This window comes from Jatropha curcas, chromosome 4 (genome assembly GCF_041381405.1).
Source record: "Jatropha curcas cultivar XTBG-Jc1 chromosome 4, XTBG_Jcur_1.0, whole genome shotgun sequence".
NCBI classification, from domain to species: domain Eukaryota; kingdom Viridiplantae; phylum Streptophyta; class Magnoliopsida; order Malpighiales; family Euphorbiaceae; genus Jatropha; species Jatropha curcas.
The window spans coordinates 25,394,876-25,422,121 of record NC_143154.1 but is presented as its reverse complement, the minus strand read 5'-3'; the positions used below and the strand labels follow the sequence as shown (position 1 = coordinate 25,422,121).

The following is a 27,246-nucleotide window of genomic DNA, read 5'->3' as shown; positions in this document are numbered from 1 at the left end:
TAAAATTGTTATTATAATCAAATTTGAAGGATTAAATAGCAATTTCCCATTAACTTATTTTCACATTTACAAGGTTTGACCCATTCTTGGGTCTCCCGACGCTCATATCCCTGACATCACAATCGAAGTTTTCTCCCAAAGTCTTTGTGAGCATCCCTGTATTTTGATGGCGGGAATACGGTTGCAACCGGAAGAAGGGGACGTCTCACAGCAGCAAGCCCGAGCTGCCGCGTCCATTGCTGGCGATCTGGTTTCAGATGACGAGAGGTCAGTAGCGGCGGACTCCTGGTCTATAAAGAGTGACTATGGAAGCACTCTTGATGATGATCAACGCCACGCCGATGCTGCGGAGGCTCTCTCCTCCGCCAACTTCCGTGCTGCTTCTGATTACAAGTAAAATTCACTTCTAGCTTTTTCTGTTAAGACTATTGTGTTCTTCTCTTTATTTGGTTTGGTGGCTTAAAGATCTGGGAAAGCTAAAGAATTTAAGTACTTGAATGACTATTTGTGTTATAGGTTTTGAAATTTACAGGATTACTAATGGTGGAGTAAGTAATTAGGTTGGTTGAGCTAGGATTGAGGATTTTAAGTGGTATTTATATGTTTTTATGGCTTAGTACTTGCTAAAAGTGAAAAATTTAGTGGCTAATTGACTTAATTGTTTGGTATGACTTGTATTTATCTTCTTGGATATTGGAACTATAACATAATAGTTTTTTTTTTTTTTCTTTTCTTGTTCTTAGTTTTTCTTATGTTTTATCTACTGGTGTAAAATTCTTAGAACCTTTGGTATATTTTGTAGTATAACGCATTGGATTAGCAAGATTCATGTTCTACTAATTTTTTACTCAGCATCTAAATAGGAATTTGCGAATTTTAAGCACATTGGAGAGTGATTTGTCTACTAAGTTGAAAATATGAAAATCTTTCTAATTATTATTTTACTAGGTTCGTTAGAATATTCAATAGATTTTTATGAATGCACCAAAGCACAGAACTTTTCGGTTGAGGGTAAAATCGTAAAGGGCTACTTTTTTTATTTTCCTTTAATTTTTATGTGCCTGTATTTTCATAGTTGTTTCTTTGAAGTCATTCGACTTCCTTTACAATTTGCTTAATACTATACATTAGATTGCATGTGAACTTTGAAGTACAATTATTTTTCTTTCCAAGTCATTTTGTAGTATGCATCAGTGATTTTTATTTTTCTGTTATATAAGATAGAGGGATGAATTATTTTTTCATGTGTGAGTATATAAGTTCGAAAATTCATACATGTTCTTTGGGACGAGATATCATTTGACTTTTAGAGCTGGAAACGGAGCTAGTTACTATTTTGTCACCTTAAAAATTTCTTGTTGTGTTTGGGTGCTGCTGTGCACACATTTGGATTATTTATGTACAGTTCTGACAAGGAGGAACCAGATGGTGAAGGGGTGACGTCAATGCTAGGTCTTCAGAGTTACTGGGATGCTGCTTATGCAGATGAATTGGCAAACTTCCGTGAGCATGGTCATGCTGGTGAAATATGGTAACGCTTTGCTGTTCCTTAATAAATTTTTTCCAGTTCATTGTAAATGCACATGAAAATAAAGCATGAACGTTTTTGCTGCACACAGTTCGAATATAAGGTTCATTTGATTATCAAATTGGCTAGTAGAGGATCTTGGGTTGGCAATTCAAAGACAAGGCTTTAATGTATTGTCATTATGGTGTATGGCTGCTATCTGAAATTCATTGCTCTGTTATTTGTTATCTTTTTCACGTAGGTTTGGGTCTGATGTCATGGATGTTGTTGTTTCTTGGACCAAGAGCTTGTGCATTGAGATTTCACAAGGTCACATTCCAAATCATGTTGATGATATCAAGTCTGGACCTGTTGAACAGGGTGACAAATATTTGTCTAGCTGGAGTGTGCTTGACATTGGAACTGGCAATGGTTTGCTCCTTCAAGAACTTGCTAAGCAGGGGTACACTTTGAGATTTTGCCTGTAGTTCTGGTATTATATGCTAAATCAATAAAAACATTTTAGATTAGTTTGTAAAGATGAAATATTTAAATTGAACAGTATGTTTATGCTGATAAACTTTTCCCTCTATATGAGAACAAGATCTAATTATCTATAGGCAACTTGGAGATTCATGTAGGACAGTTGCAAATGTCATGCCTTTGGAAGTCATAGATACTAAATAATTGTGCCTTAGTAAAATGAAGATGTGCAATTTTAAGAGGGTTGACGTTGGGGTTTTAGCTTGACTTTGTACACAAACACATATACAAACTCACTTGTCTTGCTATTTATGACTTGATTAAAAAATCTTCAGAATTTATGCAGCTAGTATGAACCTTAGCCATGTAAATCCTCTTAGATATCTCATATCTGGTATCTAGACATCTCTAACTCATTTTTGTAAAAAGGATTTGGAGTGCAGGACAAGTTTCTCATCAATATCACCAATTACCTAAAAGAACAGCATAATTGTTTGTATAAATTTGTTGTTTTGGATTGGATATGAGCAAGGCCGCTAAATTTAAAGCTTGAAGGAAATAAATAAAATTTTATGTCTAAAGTTTCTCTTTCAGTGGGAAGGTTTAAGTGCAGCAGCCTTAAAATCAAGAAATTAGGGTATGCTATGATCAACATAAGTGGACCATCTTTCTAAGTTTGGGATCTTAGGTTGAAAATTCCTGGGTTAGTTTCAGGGTTTATTTTAAAATAGGAGAATTATTTAAAACCAGGGATTGTCTGTATGGAGGGGCAATTTATCAACAAAAGAAATTTATGAAAGGAATATATCTCAAACAAGTCTAGGCCTTTGGAAATTTACTTCAACTCCCTATAAATCAGGTTTGAGGTGTCCGCTGAAAAATATCAACTTTTCTATGAAATACTCTTGTGACCATTAAATAGTTCCATGCCTTTCTCGAGATTAGGATTTAATGTGGAGAAGGAAACAGAATGATTTGTACTTGATATAAATCCTTTTCAAATATGTAAATTAAAATTATACCAACTTTGGTCCTCCTTTCACTAATGATCTTGCTGTTTTTTTGTACTTCTTGGGATATAAATCATCACTTATATGCAGATTATGTGATCTATACTAACAATTTTATGTGGATGATCTTTGATTGCTTAGTTAGGAGTTTGGAATGCTTAATATTGTGGGAATCAAGGTTTTCAATATCTGTCAGTTTCTCATCACTGGGACTGCACATAACTTTTTGAATTATAGACTTTCATGATTTTTGGTGGACAGAAGAAAGCAAATGTACCAAATTTGTGCAAGGACTGTGAGATGGAAGGAGAAGGAAATAAAAAAGAAATGACCAAAATTCTATTGGATCTTGGGACATGAGAAGAATTATATACTCTCAGTTGCACATGCATGCCCATTTTTGTGTGTTCCTGTTCCTGTATGAGGAGAACCATACTGCAAAGTTTCATAGAGTTGTTGTAGAACTGTTATTCAAATTTTTGTTTAAGTTTTGCTTTTTATTTACATTATATTATTTTTAATATGCATTGACAACGAAAATAGTGAAGACATGTCATCTTGGTGTCTTTGGCTTCAGGTTCTCTGACTTAACTGGGGTTGATTATAGCGATGGAGCAATTGGCCTCGCTAGGAGCCTTGCTGATCGTGATGGTTTTTCCAACATCAACTTTTTGGTATGAAAAAACTTCTAAATTATGGACTATTCTTTAATATTCTTGTGCAAAATTACTTATACCTTTGACTTGCATGCTATAATGCTCTATGATTTTCTCTAATCTTATAGTGTATGAAGCCTTAGAAAATTATTAGTCCACAGTATCCTGGGCACTAAGTTATGAATCCCTAATTGTTATTCCCAACTTCAGCAAACCCTACTGCATCACAAAGGGTATATCTATTTATTTCCACCGACTCCTGCAAAAAAATGAAGTATAATCTCTTGGTTGTTTCTTAGACAGGCAAGCACCACCCTACTCACTACTGATCAAGATTCACTTAAAAGGATTCTCACTGGCTGAAATAGAAACCAAATGCTCTATGAGTCTAAGTCTTTCTGAGAGAAGAGAAGCAATTATAGAAACACCTAATTCTTCGTGAACTCAAAAAAGAGAATATATATATATATATATATATATATATTAGAAGTTTTAGAGACACTTGTTCTTTGGGCTGAAATGCTAGGACCAGGGTGTTGTAATTTCTGGGCAGCAAATGAAACTTGAGGTTTAAGATTGTTTTGAGAGCTACACAGTATGTGGAGAAAATTAGGAAAATGTGGGAATTGGGGGGCTATGATCATCATATGACAATATGGTTGTATGGCCTGATTAGGTTGTGGGTAAGAGAGAATTTTGTGCATGCAAATTCTATCTAATATTCTAGTAGTAATGGGAGGAGAAGAAAATGTGAGCGAGATCCAAAAGATTGAAAAAAAAAAAAAAATGTGAGTTCACACCAAATACTTATCAGATAAAAACTCAAATTAAATCCTCATATTGCTGAAAGGCCAATAAAACATTTGTGACCTTTGTATTTGAACATACTGAAAGACTTTACTTTCCTATTAAGATTTGTGATCCTAAATAGAAGAATTATTAATAAACTTAATAAATATGAAGGTTTCACATTAAGTATTAGGTTCCAGAAGAGAGAACAAAAGCTTAGCTAAGGAGTATGGACACTTCCCCTTTGATCAAAATAACTTCTTGGTGTAGGAGATATGTTAGGATCTTCATTTAGTAATCAAATTACGATTTTCGTAGTTGATGTAGGAATCTGCTAGGCCTTATGATGTTGCTAGTTATCTTTTCTTCATTTTTACGATTCGGATTCATAGTTGATTAGTTGGTCCTATAAATATGTAATGCTTAAAGAATTATTTTGGCAGTTAAGAAACTGAAGCATCAAGCTTCGGCTTAAGAATGTCTAATCCTCTGAAAGAGGTTGCTATTTTCTTTTCTCTGTCCTTTCTAATTTCATTAACTAAACCCCAGAATTGTAGCAAGTTGAAGGCAGAAAATTGAAGCAAACACTAGACTAAAGCTGTAGAATGAATCTAAATTGAGATTTCACAAGGTTTTCCTCCAAGGTGTCGTTTGATATAACAAACTTAAACTCATGCGAGGCCTCATGTTGAGAAATTCCTTTGAAGAAGATACAAGATAGGTAGCAGACAGGCTACCTCTTGCCTTATGACTGGAGTTTTAATACGTTTGTTACAATCCAAGCATCCATTTCTTAACAAAGCGTGGATTCATCATAATGTAATATGACTCTGACTAAAACCGAAATTATGGTTAACATAGATATCTATAAATTAAGATATATAATAAGTTAAACTTTCACTAACTATGAAATATGTTTATATTTCTTTACGATTTTCATTTCTGAGTTCGTTTTTTACCCCCTTGTGTGTGTCTCTGTGTGTGTGTGTGTGTGTGTGTGTGTGTAGGAATGGCAATAGGTCAAGTACTTGGAGTCTCATATCTGAACCCAAACTCAAACCCATTAAAATTTTACTAATCCATCCTCATCCCAAGCCTGTTTAAAAATTTTACCTTTCACTAACCATAGCCATCCCAAACTCAATTAATGCTACAGAATCTGCTGAAACCCATTTACTTTTATTATATTCAATTGTTAAGTTGTTAGCAAATATGTTTTTTTCTAATTCTAATTAATAGAGTTTTGTAATTTAATCAATAATTCTAGTATTTTATATATATGATTAATTATTTAGAAATGGTGATTTAATTGAGAATGTCTGTTCAAATCCAATCCCCCCCCTCCCCACGGGCCCCCTGCCCCGGGGGTCTCAACTTTTTGTTTGTTTTTAGTCTGCCCAGATTGTCATGTAAACTGAGCATTTCACCTATCATAATTGGAACAAGTATTTGTTTCAATTAATGACTGCTTACTTCTGTTTAAAATTTATTCTGTCACTTCCACTTGCCCTTTAGGTTGATGATGTTCTTGAAACAAAGTTACAAAGACAATTCCAGCTTGTCATGGACAAAGGAACGCTTGATGCCATTGGATTGCATCCTGATGGCCGTATCAAAAGGTAACTAATAGTATCACCTACTGTTCAGGGAATCCTGGCTGTGTATTTTGCACTTTTTATGTTGCAATCCTACTATGAGCCAATCAACCTTAAGTTTTTGATAGAAAACTTACCCTGATTTCCAATCCAATTTGCAGGATAATTTACTGGGACTCTGTTTCGAAGTTGGTTGCATCTGGTGGAATATTGGTAAGCATCATTGTTGAGGCTTAGTTACTGCAAAAGAGACTCCTTGTTACATAAAACTCCAATTAATAATTTCCATTGCATTTTTCCTGTCACGGTGGTAGGTGATTACATCGTGTAACAGTACAAAGGAGGAACTAGTGCAAGAAGTGGAAAATTTCAACCAGAGGACTAATGAGTCCCAAGGATCAGACATTCAAAAGGACCAAGCATCTGGAGATCATACTGTGTTCCGATATCTCAATCATGTTCAAACATACCCGACATTCATGTTTGGCGGATCTGTGGGATCCCGCGTTGCAACTGTGGCATTCCTTCGGAGCTAGGCACACGAGTGGGTTTCTATGTTTAGGTTTTGTTGTGTTTTCTTTAGGTATTAGTGTCCCTGCATGATGGAAGTCGTCCCCTTCAAGAAGACTCATTATTGTGTTTAAGATGAATTGCTAAGTCTAGATTTGGATTAGTGATGATTTAACGAAGTCTCATGAAACATTGAGATTAGCAGAAATTTTTTGACTCTTTCTTAGTGTGAAGATTCGAACTTTGAATGAGCAGCTGATTGAGTTTGAAAATTCTTCAGGCTCACAGGATTGAAATTGGCAAAATTTGTTGGCCTGAAACGATCTCTTCTAACTTTTGGTTTGAAACTTGCTGTTGTTATTGCAACTCGCTTTGGTATTTTGATAGTGATGGTGGGTATTGTAGGGCTTCAGACCAATTTCCAAGTCAGAAGTCCAAGGCTCACCAAGTCTGTTTTGTATGTATGTGTATATATATATATATATATTTATGTGCCTTTTCAGTTCAAGATTAGTTTCAATTATTGTCAGGAACTTTTAAGTTTCATTGATATAGGAGATGAGATCTTAGTAAAAAATTTAAGAATTTCTTTCATTTCGCGATAGACAGGCTGTTACTTTTTTAGACAAATTTTCATTCACAATAGAAAATATTAAAAAATTAAATTTCTTAAAATGATCTCACCATCGCTAAGGTCGTTTATTAATCTCTAAGAGAGTCAACAGATAGCATTTTTAGAGTTTGATTCAACAGTTAGAGATTAGAAATTATAATTAGAATGACAACAACTCAGTCGACTTTCAAATAGCCAACAATTCAGCTTCATTAGTAATTAAGTTTCTGACCAATTGATACAAAACACAGCTAATGGAACCAAGTTAATTTCTCAATATCCCACCAATGCTAGTTGGTCATCGTCTTCCTCTCCCAACCCCATCAATATTAAACTTTTAAATACATTCGGGTGGACATTTCAAAATCTAGGCTTAGGTAAATCTCTTTCAGTTCTGTTATGCATAATTACTCTTGCATACCAATAGTGGAAAAGAAATCCAATCACTGAGGTAAAAAGGCACAGACGAAAACTTGACCTTTAAAATCTCAAAACTTGTAAATTTAATATCACCAGTTACTTTTCCTTCTCATGCTAAACATTAGCAAATATTAAAGAATTTCTCCTTAGCCAAATTGACCATATTGTGACAAAAAAAAAAAATACTGTCTTCCAAGTAACCTGGATTCCATTAAAAAAAACCAATTTAACCAGAAAAAAAAAAAAAAAAAAAAAGGAAGAGCAGGTTGTATACAATCATCTAGAAGTTTGAATAATTTTTCTTTTAAAAAGATTGATACGACAAGGAATTCTATTTAAGAAAATTTTCCACACAGAATATGAGATTTTGGAGGGGGAAAGAAGACCATAACAATTTTTAATTAAACATAAGTACAGGATTACCCATCTCTTTTTCTTCCACAAGTAAAGAAAAACAAATAGCTGTCGTCAAAGTTACTCTATGAAGTGAGAAAAATTAAACAATCCAGTGATTTCATCAACGCTATTATTTACTTATGACTTATATTTAGAAAAAAAAAAAAAAAAAACTATATAACTGAGGGGATAATTGTAAAGTTTGTGTTTGAAATTCATCAAATTCTCTAATTAAATGTCTTAATTTTTTTTTTTTTTTTGTTATTCAATTACTCAAACGAATAATTCTTTTATGCTTTTGTTTATTTTGATCTCTTAATATTTCAGAGATAAGAAAGAGAGAAATTTTTTTACAGTTTTCAAGAGAAAAAGAAAATATAAAAGAGAATAAAAATGAAAAAGAAAAATGATTTGAATAAGTGAATGGGTAGGATGAGACCAAATTGTTGATGCAGATACTTAATTGATAGAAAAATAAAATTGAGATACTAGAATAAAGAAGTTGATAAATTTTGAACAATAAACTATATGATTATTCTTATAAAATATAAAAATGAAATTAATCACATATTTAAAAAGGATGTAAAAATATTCGTGAAAAAAAAAAAAAAAGAAAAAAAAAAGAAGTGGTGCATCATCTCACATACATAGCCTAACCCCGGAGAGACCTATCGAAGAAGAAAAGCAAGTAATCGGCACCGATTCATTCAACTGCTTGAAAATTACCGTTCTGATGTCATTTTCCTTGGAATTTATCGACATTATTATTATTATTTATTTATTGAGATAGAGCAGAGTCTAACAAAAGGAAGCGTTTCAAGTACCAACTCATTTTAATAGTTTTTCCTGTAATTGACAAACTGCATAAGGAGACAATGAAGAGGACACAGTTCATCCTGCCCCCATATCTTTACTTTATCAACAATCATCTAATCTAATTACATTAAAAAAAAAAAAAATTGTTTAACATTTAGACTTGTTTGCATACCGACAGTGAATTTTTGTCTATAAAAAGGATTGTAGATGGGGTTGATGGAATTTTTTAAAAAAAATTTCAGAAAAAGATATGGAATGGCGGATTTAGAAACTTTGGACGGTGTCCATATATATATATATAAACAGACAAGTCTATCATGAATGCTAGGTAATTCTCTCAAATTATTAAGCGTGAAGGGAGCAGTTATTTAATATAATTTTAAGAAGATAAGTTGTAATAAAAACAATTATAAGAAGACAAGTTGTTTAATATTTTCTGATAATATTAATAAGCAAAAATTATTTTATTTGGAAATAAGATTTATATCCAAAATAAAATATTAACATAAGTTTTTTTCTTATATTTAGTTTAAAAAAATATCGGTATTCAATAAATTGGCTGGCCCTAACTTTTTTCCCTATTCATTAGTTTTTTTTTAATCCAATAAACTCTACCTCCCGTTTAGATTAGATTATGCTTTGACAAAAAATGATCATTGAAAAAAATAAATTCTAATCCCAACTCTTTACTCTCTGCATTTTCCTTTTTCTATTAATTTTATTTTTCATTTATATAAAAAAATAAGTAACATAAGTTTTTTCCAAAAAAAATTTAGTTCTTTCTTTTATTTTTCAGTATTCAACGAATTGGCTAGGCTAATTTTTTTGCTCCTTGTTCATGAGTTTTTTAATCTAATAAACTCTCCCTCCCGTTTAGAGTTAGACTTTGACGAAAACTAATCGTTGAAAGAATTTACTTCTAATTCAACTCTTTACTTTCTATATTTTCTTTACTTTCTGCATTTTCTTGCCTCTATTAATTTTATTTTTCTTTTATATCCAAAGAAAATAAGTAACATAAGTTTTTTCCTAAAAAAAAAAAAATTAGTTCCTTCTTTTTTTTTTTTTTTTTTTTTTACATTCATTAATAAAAAAATATAAAAAAAAAAAAACACTTCATTTTTTCTTTCCTCTATTAATTTTATTTTTCTTTTATATCCAAAGAAAATAAGTAACATAAGTTTTTTCCGAAAAATTTAGTCCCTTCTTATTTTTTCTGACATTCATTAATAAAAAAAAAGACACAAAAACAAATTAAAAAAAAAAAAACACTTCATTTTTTCTTGATAATAAAAAAAATCTTAATTGATTAGCATGATGTATGGAGTAGTCTTATATACCAAGAGTTAGGTTGCACGGACACGGGACAAATATGGGAACGTACGCGATACGGGAATCTTTTAAAAATAGGACATCCACACGCTTAGAACACACTACACTAAATATGTGTAATACATTAATATTCAAATAATTAAACAACCATTTATAATAAATCATAAACATAAAATTAAAAAAATACTTAATTTCTTATTTCAATATAATTAGTTAAATTCTCAAAATTATTATCACTGTTAAAAAATACATTAATAGTGTGTGTATTTTTTTTTATGCATGTCATACTAAGGGTGTCAAAATAGATCATGACACGCGAATACGATTTGCCTAACACGCAAAATAAATGGTTAGGGTTGAGGTTAAACAGGTTCGTGTTATAAACGAGTCACTTATTTATGACACGAATATAAATGTGTCGTGTCGTGGCTTGACATACGGATTAGGCAAATAAGCCATTTATTTAAGAGTAAAAAAGTAATTTTAGTGTTAGATATAAATACTTTAACTAAACCTATTTAAATATTGTTGTTGTATTACTTTTTTATTTTGGTTATAAATCTTCAAAAATTTATGCATTTTATATATGAAAGTTTATTTTTAAATATGATCAAAGTTAAATAGGTTAAAATTTAAAAATATTATAAGCAAGTTAAGTGGGTTATATACATGTCGACACGATCCACTTAACATGTTCATGATATTAAGTGGGTTACACAGATTGTATATGGGTCAATACGATCTACTTAGCATGTTTGTGATATTAGGCGAGTTAAACGTGTCGTGTTCGTACCACCTACTTAATTTTCTTATCGTATTTATATCAATAAATTTAATACAATTATTAAATTGGCCGTGTCGTGTTGAACCTAATTATGTCACCTGTTAGACGAATTCATGTCAAACCTGACATCCTTAGGTCATATTATGTATGGCTTTTACTATTGCATATGTTGGTAAAAGACTTCGCAAGATACTTAAGAAGATACATTTTAACATTGCAATTTTTTTTTTTAGCATATCTGAATGAAATACGATTTTGTAATGCATTTCACGATCATTTCATTATACAATTTTGTCATTTTTGAATGATGTTATAAAATATTATTCCATTCTTTAATATTGCAGTTCAGGCTAGTTATGGGTATATTGAGAAAGCCTATTGGTATGAGGTAGGTTCCTGAAAATATATAAATTCTAATAAAAATTTTTTGTTGCTAATCGAAAAAAAAAAATTGATGCAGTTTGAGATCTCTTCTCTGATAATGCAAGATGACTAATACCCTATAAGATAAAAGAGACAAATGGTTGTCAAATGCTTGGAAAAAGGAACGTTTAATATGAGAATTAGGTCTCTTTACCGTAGAAAAAGGAAATTATAATCTAAGCGTTACAAGTAATCCTCAAAAGATATTAATAGTTATTTTGTTGTTCTTCTTTGTTTTGGTCGAATAAGGAAAAGGCTAAACGTGGTGGACGATATGCATGAATTTCAAATGAGCTCGCAGCTGGAAGACAAAAGATGGACATCCATCACACATTTTCTATTAACAGCTACAATAATAAAAATAATTAATTTGGAAAGCCAAACAAAATTTTGAAATATTAAACAAATTGTGTTGTTAAAACCAAACGTGGAAGAAATATTTTGAAAGGGTCAATCTCTTCTCCACACGGAATAATATATATAAAAAGAAATTAATTGTCCCTTCTGTATACATATATATTTTTTATATACATTTTAGGGTTCTTTTCTTTCTAATTTCAACTTTATAATACGTTAGTTGTTGAAATTCTTTTCTTTGAATTGGTCAGTATAAGCATTGTTGCTCAAAAGGACTGGCTGTAGCTAAGATGGCCAATTCTTGAGTCAACTGGAACACACTCTTTGCAATTCAAGCCTTTGGATTCAGGAAATTAACTACAAATTTCGTTATTGATTACTGCAAATTCATCTCTTCTGAAATGAAATCTTTCGTTTTCATGATATAAAAATGTATTTTGTATATATATCTTCTTTTTTAAAAAAAAAGGAGTTTGTATTCATAATTTAATTCTAAATAACATATGAATTTATTTTTACTTGGCATGAAATGCAAATGTAAACTTTTTACTGAAAAAAAACTCTTTAATATAGAAAATAAAATATTTTTTTTAAAAAAAAAATTTGTATATAATAACCATATACTAGTTAATCTTTCACGTTTATTATTTTTTCAAGGAACTTTCACATTTATTATTGGAGATATAATTCTATGACATTTAATTAAAAAATACTAATTATTGCTTGTTAAAGCCTAAACTTAAAAATTCTTTTATTGAACAAATCCAGCTTGAACATTAAATTATACAATAAGAAAGCACTAAGAGAATCAACAAATTGGATTATAAAAGTGCAAGTTGCAACTTTGTTCCTTGTTTTCTTGCTTTTTTGTTAGCTGTTATGCGTAAAAGTTACATTTGGCAATACCAGAAAAAGCTGTAAAGCAAAATGGCTGCTTCTATCTTTTCCGCATTTTCTTCAGCCATACTTAAAGGCTGAACCCAACTACTCAAGTTTATTTCTAAAGCAAGAGTAGTGAGGTGAGGCCATTAACTACATAGAATTTTCTTTTTCTTTTTCTTTTTTTTTAAAAAAAATTCGATAAAAAGTATATTCAAGTTAGCTTTAAGTTCATGGAAATACACTCACAGTTAAGAAGAAGATGAACATTTGACTAATAACATATACAATAAATAAATAAAATAAGTATATTTATGATCTTGTTTACAAGAGTAAGAATGCAAAAACCTGATCATTGATTCAAATGAATTACAATAGAAACAAGTAAAAGGGAAAAAGAACAACTAATACAGGTGAAACCAATAGTTCCAAAAACCAGACTTACAACATCAAAAATTTGAGATAAACCCACTTGTTTTTTGAGCTTGTAATTATAATTATACCCAGATGAATAATTCCATCCATACTCACATTTGCAACATCTCTCAAGTCTCTCCTTCATCTTCACTTCCATTATCCTCTCTTTTAAAACACTCAAATTTGCTTCAACCAAGTCACTAGAACTCCCTGTAACCAATTTCAAAAAAATAAAATAGAAGAAGAATAAAAAAAATCCATGATCAGTAATTCTTTCAAAAATTCACATTATAAAAAGAAAAGGAAAGTAAATATTTTATTTATTTATTTGTTACCTTCGTCTCTAAAGCTGTGGGCTCTAACTTGCACGGCTTGACGACGAGTAGTAGTAATTATTTGCTTGTGAGATTTCTTGATCGCAGTTAAATAAGAAGGAACAGAAGAGGCCATGTGCGTGTGTCTGTGGATAATTTCTAGCTATCAGTATTTTTAAACAAATCTAAACATATATGATTTATTTTCTCTAACAGAAGAAACCCAGAAAAAGAAATTTTGTTTTCTGAAATGGGTTTATCTTGTTTCAGGGAATTTTCTTGAAGAATATCAGAAACTGGAAGAGTATTGGTCACGTTCTGGAATGACTTGATACCCTCATACCCATTTTATATGAAAGACACGCAATGTAGTTTTGTTGGTCAAAGCCAAACATAGGTTTTGCAGTTGAAGACAAAATAGGAGTGTGTGTATATATATATACACATATTGCTATAAAAAAAATGTGGGTAAAGTCATGAAACATCCAAAAAGAATTTAATTAAATTATTCACCTAGGCGGCAAGGAAAATTCATGATTACTATTACTAATTAACTCTCATTTTTTTAGATAATATAAAAAAAGTTTTGAATTTTTTGGCGTATTATGATTATAATTGTATTTTTTTTATTTTTCCAAATCCTAATAATTTTTTAGATGAAATAAATAATTACTTTCTAATTGAGACAAACAAAAAAACATTTTATTAGATTTTGTAATATCTATTTGAAAATAGGATTTGATAAAATACAGAATAATAACACGTACAAGGCCATGTCAGTTGCTACTGTAGCTACGATAAGAAGTACACATACCAGAAGGTAGAATGTGTATATCTTCCGCACGCTCAGACACATGACAAATGTTTTAAAAAATGTGTGCAAATATTTCATTAATTTTTTTTAATTTTGAATATCTTTAAAACACTTTGAATTTTTAACTGAAATTTTTCAAAATTATTAGATAAATTTATTGCTAAAATATTTTAAATTGGGCTCTTAAATATATATTGGATAATTTTTATACTTAAAATTAAAAATTAAAAGACATAAAAGAAGGCAAAAAAAAAAAAAAAAAAAAAAAAAAACCTAAACGGTTGTCTATCATATCAAATTCAAAACTAATTCATAATTTAATCATTCTTAGTATATTAAGTATTAACTATAAATTGATGCAAACTAATTGTCAAAAAAAGTGCAAGATATATATAATCTGTAATGTTGAAATGTAGCACTAAAATTAAGAAAACATCAAAATGTTAATATTTTTTAATTAGTAATTAAGTTTATTTAATCAGAAAAATGTATGCAGATTCAGCAAATCCATGTGCACACTTGCAGCCCTCTCCCATTATATAATTAACATAAGGGGCTGCTCTTTTTTATAATAAACTATATTCAAGTCAAAATAAAAGGCTTTAAAGAATAGAAAGTAATTTTGGAGTTATTTCATTGGCCTAAGCAATAGCTATTAGCTGTTAGCCATAATTGAGGTTTTCAATCTTTAAATATTTAATCAATCTTAATTAATAATAATTAAGTTGCATTAGCAATAGCAGCTAAACAAAATCTGGTGAATTTGCATTTTATCAACTTGCAAATTAAAGTTTGCCTTGAATTAGTCTTTGGAAGAGTTAAATAACATTGTATTCTCTCTACACGCAACAAAACACAAACATCAATTTTATAATTTTATGATTATATTTTTTAATTAAAATATATTCGGTAAAATTAGTTATTTTAATAGTCGTTAGTGATTTAAGTAGTTTTTTCATAAAATACTAAAAACTAAACGTTATATAAATTAGTTTTTTATAACACGTTATCTAACATCTAAAAGTCAGTTCAAATGCTATAATACCGAATACTATAAAAAAATATATACTTAAAAAGCTGTTGCTGTACACATCTTTAAATAAAATTAAAAAATCCACTAAAAATTAATAAAAAGGAACATGTTTTAGACAAAAAACAACATAATATACCAACTCGATACATAAATATCTTAACCGTTTTAATGGAGAAAAAAGAAAGAAGAAAATGAATGCTAATGATATTAATTTCAACTCTATTGATATTAAAATTAAAAGGAAAGTAAATTAAAAAATAAACCAAAAATTAACAAAAAAAAATATATATATATATATTTTAGGAAGAAAGAACATGATACCATCTCAGCAAATTGATGAGGTGGCAATTAAATATAGAAGATGAAATCCTTAGCTTTTTTATATACTGAAGATAGATAGATAGATTGATTGAAATTGAATATTCTTTTCCCATTTTTCTAATTATAAAAAGTTATGTTTATTTTATTAAAGTGTAAACGCCTGTTTAACAATAGAACAAACCCAATAACGAAAAGATACATAATTACAAGAAGCCCATTATCTTAGGGCACATAGAAAAGGCCCATTGGTTTATCCCTCTTTAGGTCTATAAAAACTTCATGATATTTGAAAAGAATAATGCTTAATTCAAATTTATTTGCGATATACGGCTTAATCAAAATTAAAATTGAATTTTCAAATCTGTTTTTACATAAAATTTTAATTAGAAAACCAATTTAGCTTATTTTTTGGTAATCAACCTGAAGTAAATAATAAAAAAAGTTAAGATTTTACTTTCTATCAACTCAAATCTATTAATTTCAATTAAAAAATAAGCCGAATCGAATTTCTAATTGAAAATTTATATTAAAATAAATCCAAAAACGTAACTTTAGATAAATTGTACATGATAGTTGAATTTCGAAGGACAAATTAAGGTATTATTCCTATTAGAAAATGATACTACAAGCAAGCAACTAACATTATCCCTTGTTTGCAATCTACAAGACTGCAACATCTTTGAACCTTTCCCCTTCCACTTTCCTTTGCTTCTAATCTCTTCTCTGAACTCTCATATTTGCATCAACCAAGCAAATAAAATCATTAATGCAAATACTATGGCTTAATTTTTGTTGGTCATCAATATTTCAAGCTATAAATTTTTTGACTCCATGAAAATGATTGGGAATTGAAAGTTTCAAAAATTTAATTCATTCATCAATCTGATATTTCAAATAAAAACGAAGATTATTCTAAATAAATTTTTTTTTCTTTTTAAAGAGAATGGATGGTTTAATTTTAGTGCATTCAAAATTTAAATTTAATATAATAAGCAAAATATTATATTGGATATCACCTTACCAAAGTAAAAATTAGTCTAATTAATAAGTCAAATACTTCGTCTGTCCCATTTTATTTGCATGATTTGATAAAATACACATTAAAAATTTAATCAACAAATATTATTTTACTACTTTTTACCCTTAGTATGTTATTATGGAAAAAGTAATTTTTACCCTTACAAACATTTTGGCACATCTAGAAAATGAATAACAAGCAAACAAAACGAGTCGGAGGGAGTACATTTCACCTTAATTAATTAGGAATTTCTTTTCAAAATTGTATCTACAAATCTTTTTCTTTTTCCAATAAAGAGAAATTACTAACGTATCCTCATTTCCTTCGAGCATCTTAAACCCTCGTTTCTACGCATGGAGCTGATAACCACTAATAATGCATGCTGGAGATTCTAAGCCTACCTGTGTTTCATGACACCGATGAAGCTGTTTGAATATGCAATGCGAACCGCCATTACACAAATTGTACACTCTCAACTAATGAAATGTGTGTCTTTTTTTTTTTTTTTTTGACAATATCCATAACTTTTATTTCTCCAAAATAACAGAAAATTACTCATTGCCTATTTAGGTATTAAAATAACAATCAGAATCCTTTACTAGATCAAAAGGCCAACAATAATTTCTCATTCATTGGGAGTTGCATCCTCGGATGGAGCAGCTTCAGCGTCTGCACAGAGAGATGGATGTAAGTTTGGATCTCTTTCTCAGAAAAATACAACCAAGATGGATCATATGAATCTTGAACAATAACAATCATACACACCTTCACCATCTGATGGGGCATAAGGAGACTTCCGGTACCGCGTCTGTTGTTGTGTAGGCTAAATAAAAAGGACAATAATAAAGCGAAATAAGCAACCAAAAGAAATCGAAACCAGGAAAAGAACAAGCAAATTCAAATTTGATATGATTATGGAATTAGACTTCAAAAAGAAAGAAAGATTTAAGAAACAGTAAAAGTTAGAAATTGAATATCACTTAGGTACCCACCACAACAAACCAGGAAACATGGCATCCAACATCAGAACAGAAGCCATTGAATTAAACATCTTATGGACGACTTCAGAGAAACGAAGGTTTAGAGACTGGAAGGAAGCCGATTCCCAACCAATGCACTCAAGATTTAGAAAAGGGATAAACACAGGTCGTATCGTATCAGCAACCAATGTTTCCATTGATAGTTCCACATCGAGAATGTGGTTCAAGAGGGACGAATGTTACGCCCCGCATAAGAAGCTACACAAAAATGCAAGGCAGCCTCACAATTTATAGGCAAGGCTTAGAAGGGTGCCAATTGGGCTGCCACACTTGAGCCCGTTTTCTAGAATTCTCCACACTACTCTACATTATTCTACTCAATAGATATTTCATGTAATATCTACAATATTCTAGAATTATCCATGTAATCTAGACCGTTGATTTGTATAGATTAAATCCTAGCCGTCCATTGAGGAGGTGGAAGTGGCTATAAATACCACCCCTCACTTCACTTGTAAATCATCCAAGCTCATACAAGCAATACAAAGCATTTGAGTGTTCTTACAAGCTCTCTTGTGTTCTCTTCTCTTCTTAGCTTCTATACTTGCTCCATTGTGCTTCAAGGCTTACTTAGCTCGTCCTAGCACCCAAAGGCGACTAAGTGCCGCGCGGATAGGTGTAGCAAAATCCTATCTCCGTGACATGAAGCTACTCATTGGAAGAGGGGGTCTATTGCCCCCCTCCTCTCAGGAGGAAAAAAAAAAAAATTGTACATTTTCACAATTCAAACCCTAGTTTCTCCACTTTTTTCAAAGCACTCCAACCACTTTGCCCCCCTTCACTTATATATCATATGGTTTGCTCCCCTTCTATTTACATTCTGACTTCGTCCCTGGTTGAAGTTAGACCGTGTCACTATAGACAAGTTATCACTTGAAGAGTTGACCTACCTTTGCCAAGTTATCACTAATAAGTTAATAACATCAGCCGAACATCTAAATTACAGGCCAAGAAAAGAAAGGTTTTAGATTGCGTTATCTCTAGAGCCGACTATACAAAAATAGCAAATACAAGGGCAAAGAGTTAGGGAAAGTATCAGGATTTTCAACTTCCAAAGGGTAGTTGATGTTCACCTTTCACAGTGGAAAAAACATCACCAAAGATTGAATGAATAGGATAGCTAATTCTCACAAGGAGATTAATTTATTGGAATGTTAAGAGGATAGCTAAAAGGAAGATGCTAAGAAAAGCTGCTATATTTTTATAATAAAAATCAGTGTGGAATCAGATGAACCGCAGAAAGACAACAGCATTTTTATTCTATGACCACCCAATTAACTCATAAGTTTCATCACGAATCAAACTGCTGGAGATTGCATATAGAAGGCACCAATTCTTTGATTGGACAATCACCATCATCTTACAAAATTATTCATTTTGTTATCACTTAGTCCCTGCTAGAGAATTACTCAGGAAGATACTGAAAACAGCAATGCAATTCTAATATTAGAGAATTATGTAATACAGCACGAAAAGAGAAGAAAAGAACAGAAACAAAAAACAAATAACTAAAATCTAGATTTCTAATAGCAGGTCCAATAGATGGATGTACAGAATCTTAAAACAGCCAGCCATCCCACATAACCAAGGATAGATCATTTCATCAATAAAGATCCACTTCCTTAAGAGCCCATTATTTCTCACTCTTCAATCACTGGCATGTCTACCCCACCCAAAAGAAGATAGTGCTCCATTATCTGCTATTATATCAACATTTCATGATCCAAAGAAGTTGACCTCAGTGCATGAGCATAAACAAGAATTGTCATTGTGAATTCTTACTAAGAGCAATGCTACTTCCCACTAAATCCTTGCTCCATAAACCAACACGTTATCTGCTTCTACAGTGGTAGAATTAATTAAAAATTTACATTATAGCATCAGAAACTGCTGAGCTAGAAATTGGCCTGCTTCCAATTTCAATCATACTTGGACCATGCTCACTGAATTACTGTGGTCCAAGCAAAACCTCTTATATATGCGCTTGGCTTATTTTGTTATAATTTTCCAAATGCCCAAAATGGCGTTCAACGTGTTGCCAAGTATGTTCATTAAGTTTGCGGAACAAAAGCAGTCTGACAACAAAGCACTCAGTGAAGGATTTTAAACTGAAGTCCTAATAAATTTGTATTTATTTTTCTGCTTCTTCTGAATTCTTTTAATCCTTTCCTTCCCAAGGTTTTAGGTTTTAAAAAATTTTGGTATTTTCTATTATGAATTTCTTTTATGGATTAGGTATTTGTATCCAACACTTCTCATATAGGAAGTCCTCTCATTTGCTTCTTTTATACAATTCTTTCTAACTCAATAGGAAAGGCAATCTAGGTATAAGTCTTCGAGTACATACTGCTAACCAAAACATTTTTTAAAACAAGAAATAAACATTTAGATGATAATACCGACTAGTAATACCAATATCAGTAAGTGTCGTCCATTGGCAATATGATAAAAGAATGGCTAGAAAAAACATATGAGAAAATCAGAAATGCATGGAAAAGAAAAGGCAAAGGGAAGAAGAAGAATGTTCAAGCACCGAAATTTTAAATTGATACCTGTAATTTTGGCCGAAGGGCTTCCAGTGGTCCTTTAGGTTTCTCACCACCTTGCTGCCATGATAGAAAAAGATAATACCCACATACATATATCAAATGACAATAGCTAAGAATCTTATCAGAATCTAAGTAAACAACAGATAAATAACAATACCTTTCCAAGTGCCCAGTCAGCAGAATCGAAGTATGCCCGTTCATGGTCCTGACATTAAATCCAAAGCTTAAGAAAGAAACAAGCATACCAACCAAGACTCAACATACAAGTCAGTAAAATTCTAATAAGAAATCACCTTAGAAATAAGTGGAGGTTTCTTGGGCACGATTCCTCCATATTTTTTCTTTATAGCTTCTTCCTAAAAAACAAAACAGACACAAAAAAAAAAAAAAAAAATGCTGCAATGATAAGCACCCTTGAATTATTAGGTAAAAAAGTTTCCTAAGCATTTAATTCTAATTCAGGGTCTTCAATAAAATCAGGCATTAAGTAAATCAGAACCTGATCTTGAGATGTTGGCATGGAACCAGGGACATTTCCAACCACCTGCTCTTGATCTTTGACACCCTCCATGCCTGACATAATAAACTTCTACAAAAATATTTCCACCCAAAACAAAAAATTTAAATTCCTTACCAAATCATTATAGAAAATCTTAAATTCTGGTCAATAACAAAGGCCAAAATCCATTAAAGGTATGATTAATTCTCCATTTTTAATGCGATTTTCTCTTCAATTTAGTGAGATTTGATAGATCCAGATCAAAACGAACGCTAATTTCCCAATTCAAACATAGAATTAAAGTATATAGCGAGAGATATCGAAAAGGAATTTATTAAAAAACTAAACATATTCAGTGATCGAGATCGAGTACCTTGAATCAAAGTTCCTCAAGAGAGCGAAATTTGAAGAGAGAGAGAGATGTTTAATTTTCTGCCTAATTTATCAGAGATATTATAATAAAAAAAATAAATAATTATGCGGGGTTGGGGGGAGATGATAGAAGCGAGAAAAAGTCGGGTGCAGCAAGTTCTATGTTAGAAATAGATGAATGATGGACATGATTTTGATATTGACGGTTCCACCTCCCCTGTGTTAACTGATTTTGGCTTTTCTTTTTTAACAAAATAAAAATAAAAATGTATATTATATTTTAAATTTATACTCTAATATGTAATATTTTTATTTTTATTTAATTTTCATAAAACCAAAAAGATAGACCTGTAAATAAATCAAAAAGGTTTATAAAATACTATATTTATTAGCATTTTCTACTTTGTAATATCTTACATTTAATTTGAATATTGTAATTTCAATAATTTAATTTAATTTTTTGTCAAAGCAATTTTTTTTTAAAAAAATAAAGTTGTTTATCATTTCAGTTTTTAATTATATGTTTTCTTGAAATAATTTAATTGGATATTCCATATTATAATTTCATAATAAAATCTATTTATATGTCTTTAAATTCATACTAAAGTAATATTCAGTAAAATATTTTTTATTGATTGGCCACTTATTACAGGTAAAATTCGAATACAATCCATTTCATCGAATCAAGTCCGTGTTGATTGCTTATCATGTATTTTATTTTATTGAAAATGTCCGTCAAAAAGATTATGTAAGGACACCCGCTTTTGTTTTTTTTTTCAAATTATTTAAAAAATAAAATGAGATACATATTTTTTATTATTCAATAATATCAAGAGTCTGTTCGGTAAAATTAATTTTTAATAGCTGTTTTAGTAACATTTAACAGTTGAAATACTAAAAGTTAACCATTACATGAGTTAATTTTTTACAAAATGCAATCTTAACCTTTAAAAGTTAATTTAAAAACTATGTTACCATACTGAAAAGTTAATTCAAAAGCTATGTTATCAGACCGAACACTTTAAAAAGTAACATTATTACTTAAAAAAGTAATGTCGCTATTTAAAAAGCTATTACCGAACACAATAAATAAATACAGCATATAAATTGACTTCAGAACACCTAATTGTAAATAGAAAAAAACTGACTTCAGAATACCTAATTGTAAATAGAAAAACGAAATGCTTGATTCACCTTGTAAAGAATATAAAAATGCATGTCTAAATATAAACAATTAAACTTAATAAATTGATTCACTTAAAAATTATATTTAAAAATGTCATTTAAATATTAAAATTAAATTATTTAAATATAAAATAATTTGATAATTTTTAAGAGATCTACCTTAATATACAGAAGTATTACCTTTTCACAGCCTCTATTCCATTTCTTTCAACAAATTGTTATTAAGAACACTACTCAGGTCTCAATATCAGGCATTTTATCTGTAGGCAATTTCAAATAATAGACAACTATTTCTACAGAATTAAGATTTATATTTCTATTCATTTTCCAACAACCTTTCATTTCTCATAAGGAGCAGTTCCCATATAATTCTTGATAACTAACTGTACATAGTTTCATACACTTTGATAATATGCATTTAGCTGGCTGCAGCCCTGCTGATTTTCGCAAAAATAATAAAAACATGTCTGCATATTGCGATGATGATATTGCAACAGCTTTCCTCCATGCCGAAAAAAATTCGTAAAGACTGAAATTTGATTCCCTCTTCTGTACATTATTGGATATAATTTAGTTGATTGGTGGTTGCAGCAACTACCGGATGTGAACAAAGCGTGACTGAGGCTGCAGCTGTGGCAACTCATTTTCTCCATCCGATGCAGCAAGCGAGAAACGAGGATCCTAGTGCATAGAAGAGCAGAAAGCAATTGATGTTACTATTTACAATCTTAGGTGGTGTTCATGTGGATTTTGAATTCAATTGAAACTTTAAAATGACATGTAGATAAAATGTTATCAAACTTAAAACTAAAAAGTGCTAAAAAAATTCAATTTTAAGATCTGAAAAACATTATCAGCACTACATTAATGAAGGATAACTCAAAAGCTATTACTTGAATGTGTACATCTTATGGAAAAAAAAATCAAGATCCACAGTTAGAGAATCATGAAATTTAGAATGCCTCGTGTGTGTGATTACATGAGGCACTCTGAGCGTTTCTTGCCATCATTATTGAACAAACATATAGCACTAGAAATGCCCCAAATAGTCCAAGACCTGGCAACCATTTCCAGGCTTGAATCATGTAGCATAACCTAACAAATGCTGAAATTTTGGGGTTCTGCTAAATAAGTCCACAGCTTAGCAAAATTTTACCCAAAAGTCAAAAACATTAATCACTACTTACCTGTTGGTGACGGCGACGCTGTATAGCAGTAAATGCTTTAACCATGACATAAATGGGTAAAAGAATCCCAATAGTCCTCAAGATCAGCAACTGCAATAGAAGCCGAAATGTTTAGATATTTACTCTGCAGCACTTGCTAGATAGTATATTAATCATTTTATGAAAATAATAGACAAGGAATCTACAGCCTCACCATGAACAACGTTGTTGAGTAATCTCCAGCTCCACTAATAATGATTGGAAGAGTATGGCGTAAAACCAGAAGAACCATAAACTGCAAATTTATATAAGAAATTATGCCCTCATAGTATGAATTTCAGGTTACAATCGATAAACAAAAATAAGACATGGTTACAATCGATAAACAAATATAAGACGTGGTTACAAACAACTCTCACAATGATAATATGAAGACCAATTGCTTTAGCCCTTCTATGCACTACTGGAGGATCATACTAGTATCTATCATGCCCTTGTGCAATGGCAGATGATGCTAAAACCAACGGACAAATAATAAAGCCTGTGTGTTTTATGGGTAGCATATTTTAGACAGCAAAATTGTTGAGTATGACCACTAAGTTCAGAAAAATTTTGGACCAAATTAATAGGGCCCAAAAGATGAATCTTTGGTTTCATTAATTCACTGGTTAAAAAAACTGCATGTGATATGAGGTGAAGTAAAATGTGTGTAAGCGCACGCGCGCATGCGCACACACGCACAGAGAGAAAGAGAGATGTACAATAATAGCAACAATTCGACAGCACATGAGGCTTCTAGGAGAGGGAGCTGAATAATCTTCAAAGTCAGAGCCTACAAAATCACGGTCTGTGGTAACCATTGCTATAAATCCAGGATTATTCAAGTCCCTTCTAGTTATCTCCCAATTTCCCCTGAAAATAGTCCCCAAACAAGTACATATGGGTAAAGGGAAATATATCTTAATAAATTGGAAAAATGTATAAAAATCTAGGTTGAAGAGGATGTATGGTTAAAGAGTACAAACCTGAAGTTCATGGGAATGCCACCATAATGAAACAAAGGAGGTGGTGCCGTGTAACCAGGCTTAAATTGCTGCAGTTTAACAAATTTTATGCAAGACTTATTTCGAGTTGATACAAAGGTAGAACATGTAGAAATCGTAGGAACAAAATAGAAAATAATATATTGTTGCACCTGGTGGCAGATCTCACAGACAGTATCACCCTTCTCATTGCACCACCTTTGAACACATTTCCGATGAGCATACTGTAACATAGAAGTAATGAGAACTATTGACCTTATTGGGCACTATAGAAACAGTAGAAATACTTTGAATACCAAGAAAGAACTAGTTTTAACCATCATTTCCATCCAATAGTTGTTTGGATAGATAATGATAAATGATACAAATAACAATATCACCAAAATTGCTTAGGCATAAAATAATAAATGATACAATTAACATTATCATCAAAATTCTTCATGCAACTTCAGTATTCAGGGATTTGCCAACTTTATAAATGTGCAGACAGCATCTTAAATTCAAAAGTTTAGAGCAGAGGCTATTCTTCCATAGCATGTCAATTTATCTAAGATTTTCTAGTGTCAAAACATTGCACCTTTTTCACTTGAGATACAGTTGGTAGGTCTTATACAAGTCTCATTATCTTGTTCTAGTGAACAGAAATATAATAACAGATCATAATGTCAACTACATTTTACTACTGCCATCATTATACGGAATGCAAATAACATTACCTTCACTTCTATGGTCCACCACTACTGCCCCATGCCCACCACTAATGGGGCCAGTAGTACCCCTCAGTACCATCCCCGCCTTTAATAAAATGCATTGTTTGTCAATATATAGTATAACAGTACTTAGGCATTAGTCACAAAATGATCAAAAGTACTTTGCATTTTCAAAGACCAATTGTGCCATTTCCAAATAATAATCAATTCTGCAGATCAAACTACAACTAACCTTCAAGCTGCCACAGCAAGAGCATGGTACCTCCATATTCATGTCTTCATCCTCATCATGGCAAATCCTACACTCTACCAATTTACTTGAGGATGACCTAAAATCTAAGTCCATCCTATCAGGTGAAAAATCAGTAGTAGTATCTCCACTTGCAGACCGAGTTGCTTGCTGCCAGTGGCTGTTGCGCTCAATAGCAGCTTCAAGAGTGGATTCAGTTAGCAACCGATCTACCAGCAACACAAAATGATCCCCCATTCTTAAAGTTGCATAATAAAGAAGGGTTCAGAAGAGTTTGAAAATAGAACAGATACTAAAGATCCAAGCCAAAAATACATGCAATCTGTACTCTTCAACCAAACATCCAAGATTTTAGATACTGGAAAAAAAAAAGGAAAAAAAAAATCAGAAGAAACTTCAGGGTTAGAACAAAATTTAAAGTTAGAAACAGTAAAATAGCAAAAGTAATCAAGGAAAAAAATATATCTTAATGTATCAAAACAAATCTATAACCATTTCAATCATCTGACTTAGTTTCTGAAAATTTTACAAGTTTCTTAAATAAAGCAAGCAAATATCAGAACAAAATTTACTTTGCCTTTCTCTTGATATCTCAGCAAATTGAACAAAATAGGAAATAAGCCAGTACCTAACACAAGATTAGAAACCCTAGTATATGCACACAAGGATAGTGAAATGGATAGTTTATGAGATTGGGAACCTACAGAACATGTAAACAAACGTAGCGGAATAGATATTTTTTAAAAAAAGGTGTTTTGGTCACTCATCCAGATAAGTACTAGTTTACCAAAACCAAAATAACCAGATGAGAAGAGAAGGAAATTTATATATACAAAGCCAAACAACAAAAAGATAAAAAGGGAAAAGACGGAAAATAGCCACACCTTTTATCTACAAATGGAAAGAATTCCATCAAAGAAGAAATCCCAGAAAGCAAAAGCATGGATATAATGCAACACATTAAAATTTACTACACATTATAAATATAAACAAATAATATTTGCGCATGCATAGAAATTAAACAGAGGAAATAAGACAAACCATGTTAATAATTTAAAAAGAAAAAAGGGTGGAAAGAATAAGAAGAAAAGTTAAATAAAATGACTAAAAAGTGGAAAAGAGAAACTCAGATAACGAATCCAATACCCAACTGTAATAGCTTTCAGAACTCAGAGAAAGAGAAAGAAATTGAGAAAAGCTATCACCTTGACAATGAATACACTAACGAAAGTACATATATTGATTGATTGCTACCATGTGAAGAAAATTAAGATTTAATATGGAAGAGGAAGAAAAGCTTACAAGAAAACGTAATGGGATTTTGTTTTCTCCAGAAGAAATAAAGCAACAATCTTTCCCTTTCTTCTTGGTGTTTGTTTCTCGAAACGAAGCAAGAGATTGAGTGTTGTTGTTAATGTGACAAACCTATTGTTTGATTTCACCCATATCTCAAACACTACGCATTTTTACAAAAAAAAAAAAAGAATATAATAAAAATCTCTCCCGTTTTCTACGTTTATCATATATGGAAAATGAGAGAATGGGGAGGGAAAAAAGGTCAGGGAGATTCTAACTGCAAAAAACAACACCCACGACCACCACCATGATTCCTCTCTTGCTTGGCTTGTGCGAGTGTGTATGTGAGAGGCTTTCCTTCTCTTTCCCTTTCAATTTAGAAAACAATTGAAATTTGTCATCGAGATTCCAAGCTTGGACATGGGTTCCCACCTTATAGTGGAATAGAGAATTTATTCATTATTTTTATGTATGAAAAATAATTTCAATGAACCAGCAAGACGTTTGATGGGGTGACAAGTAAATTCAATCTCGGCCAAAATAAGTATACAAATTCGATCAATTTGAAGGAAAAGAGAAATAACTTTAAGTTCTAATACACGGCAGACATTATAAACTTTTATATACATAATTTATTTTATTTCTTTTT

At 31.2% G+C, this 27,246-nt stretch overlaps 4 protein-coding genes across 6 annotated transcripts; 1 reads left to right on the top strand and 3 right to left on the bottom strand.

Annotated features, from left to right (window-relative positions):
• The first annotated feature begins 66 nt into the window (after positions 1–66).
• AR401 (S-adenosyl-L-methionine-dependent methyltransferases superfamily protein) lies at positions 67–7,058 on the top strand. The gene is made up of 7 exons (XM_089720485.1): positions 67–393; positions 1,406–1,531; positions 1,770–1,970; positions 3,578–3,674; positions 5,961–6,064; positions 6,202–6,253; positions 6,355–7,058. The coding sequence occupies exons 1-7, from the start codon at positions 167–169 to the stop codon at positions 6,574–6,576; spliced, it is 1,029 nt and encodes a 342-aa protein (XP_089576611.1). The 5' UTR covers positions 67–166; the 3' UTR covers positions 6,577–7,058.
• A 5,797-nt stretch (positions 7,059–12,855) lies between these two features.
• On the bottom strand, positions 12,856–13,696 carry LOC105648221 (uncharacterized). The gene is made up of 2 exons (XM_012234541.4): positions 13,323–13,696; positions 12,856–13,197 (listed from the first exon to the last, which is right to left on the bottom strand). Exons 1-2 carry the CDS (start codon positions 13,435–13,437, stop codon positions 12,923–12,925), a joined length of 390 nt encoding a protein of 129 aa, XP_012089931.1. The 5' UTR covers positions 13,438–13,696; the 3' UTR covers positions 12,856–12,922.
• Positions 13,697–17,012: 3,316 nt separating this feature from the next.
• LOC105648220 (cAMP-regulated phosphoprotein 19-related protein) lies at positions 17,013–21,091 on the bottom strand. Its single transcript, XM_012234540.4, has 7 exons — positions 20,949–21,091; positions 20,576–20,665; positions 20,370–20,432; positions 20,234–20,281; positions 20,080–20,133; positions 17,253–17,310; positions 17,013–17,156 (listed from the first exon to the last, which is right to left on the bottom strand). The coding sequence occupies exons 2-7, from the start codon at positions 20,654–20,656 to the stop codon at positions 17,113–17,115; spliced, it is 348 nt and encodes a 115-aa protein (XP_012089930.1). The 5' UTR covers positions 20,657–20,665; positions 20,949–21,091; the 3' UTR covers positions 17,013–17,112.
• A 1,331-nt stretch (positions 21,092–22,422) lies between these two features.
• LOC105648219 (RING/FYVE/PHD zinc finger superfamily protein) lies at positions 22,423–27,133 on the bottom strand. 3 transcript variants are annotated; one of them, XM_012234539.4, is made up of 8 exons: positions 26,604–27,133; positions 25,284–25,659; positions 24,494–24,565; positions 24,324–24,391; positions 24,060–24,210; positions 23,513–23,593; positions 23,320–23,409; positions 22,423–22,813 (listed from the first exon to the last, which is right to left on the bottom strand). In XM_012234539.4, exons 2-8 carry the CDS (start codon positions 25,536–25,538, stop codon positions 22,727–22,729), a joined length of 804 nt encoding a protein of 267 aa, XP_012089929.1. In that variant the 5' UTR covers positions 25,539–25,659; positions 26,604–27,133; the 3' UTR covers positions 22,423–22,726. The 3 variants fall into 3 exon arrangements, with proteins under 3 accessions (XP_012089929.1, XP_020540610.1, XP_020540608.1); XM_020684951.3 differs by having other exon boundaries at positions 25,284–25,510; positions 26,604–27,130; XM_020684949.3 differs by lacking the exon at positions 26,604–27,133 and adding an exon at positions 25,930–26,131.
• Positions 27,134–27,246: the final 113 nt, after the last annotated feature.

Excerpts from the sequence above, each read along its gene's own strand:
- AR401 (XM_089720485.1), top strand. The coding sequence starts at position 167 with ATGGCGGGAATACGGTTGCAACCGGAAGAAGGGGACGTCTCACAGCAG. Across the intron at positions 394-1,405 it reads CGTGCTGCTTCTGATTACAA|TTCTGACAAGGAGGAACCAG; the intron begins GTAAAATTCACT and ends ATTTATGTACAG. Across the intron at positions 3,675-5,960 it reads TTTCCAACATCAACTTTTTG|GTTGATGATGTTCTTGAAAC; the intron begins GTATGAAAAAAC and ends CTTGCCCTTTAG.
- LOC105648221 (XM_012234541.4), bottom strand. The coding sequence starts at position 13,437 with ATGGCCTCTTCTGTTCCTTCTTATTTAACTGCGATCAAGAAATCTCAC. Across the intron at positions 13,198-13,322 it reads CCACAGCTTTAGAGACGAAG|GGAGTTCTAGTGACTTGGTT; the intron begins GTAACAAATAAA and ends AATTGGTTACAG.
- LOC105648220 (XM_012234540.4), bottom strand. The coding sequence starts at position 20,656 with ATGTCAGGCATGGAGGGTGTCAAAGATCAAGAGCAGGTGGTTGGAAAT. Across the intron at positions 20,433-20,575 it reads TGCCAACATCTCAAGATCAG|GAAGAAGCTATAAAGAAAAA; the intron begins GTTCTGATTTAC and ends TTTGTTTTTTAG. Across the intron at positions 17,311-20,079 it reads CCCTTCGGCCAAAATTACAG|CCTACACAACAACAGACGCG; the intron begins GTATCAATTTAA and ends CTTTTTATTTAG.
- LOC105648219 (XM_012234539.4), bottom strand. The coding sequence starts at position 25,538 with ATGGGGGATCATTTTGTGTTGCTGGTAGATCGGTTGCTAACTGAATCC. Across the intron at positions 23,410-23,512 it reads ACTCAACAACGTTGTTCATG|TTGCTGATCTTGAGGACTAT; the intron begins GTGAGGCTGTAG and ends CTTCTATTGCAG. Across the intron at positions 22,814-23,319 it reads AGCGTCGCCGTCACCAACAG|GATCCTCGTTTCTCGCTTGC; the intron begins GTAAGTAGTGAT and ends TCTATGCACTAG.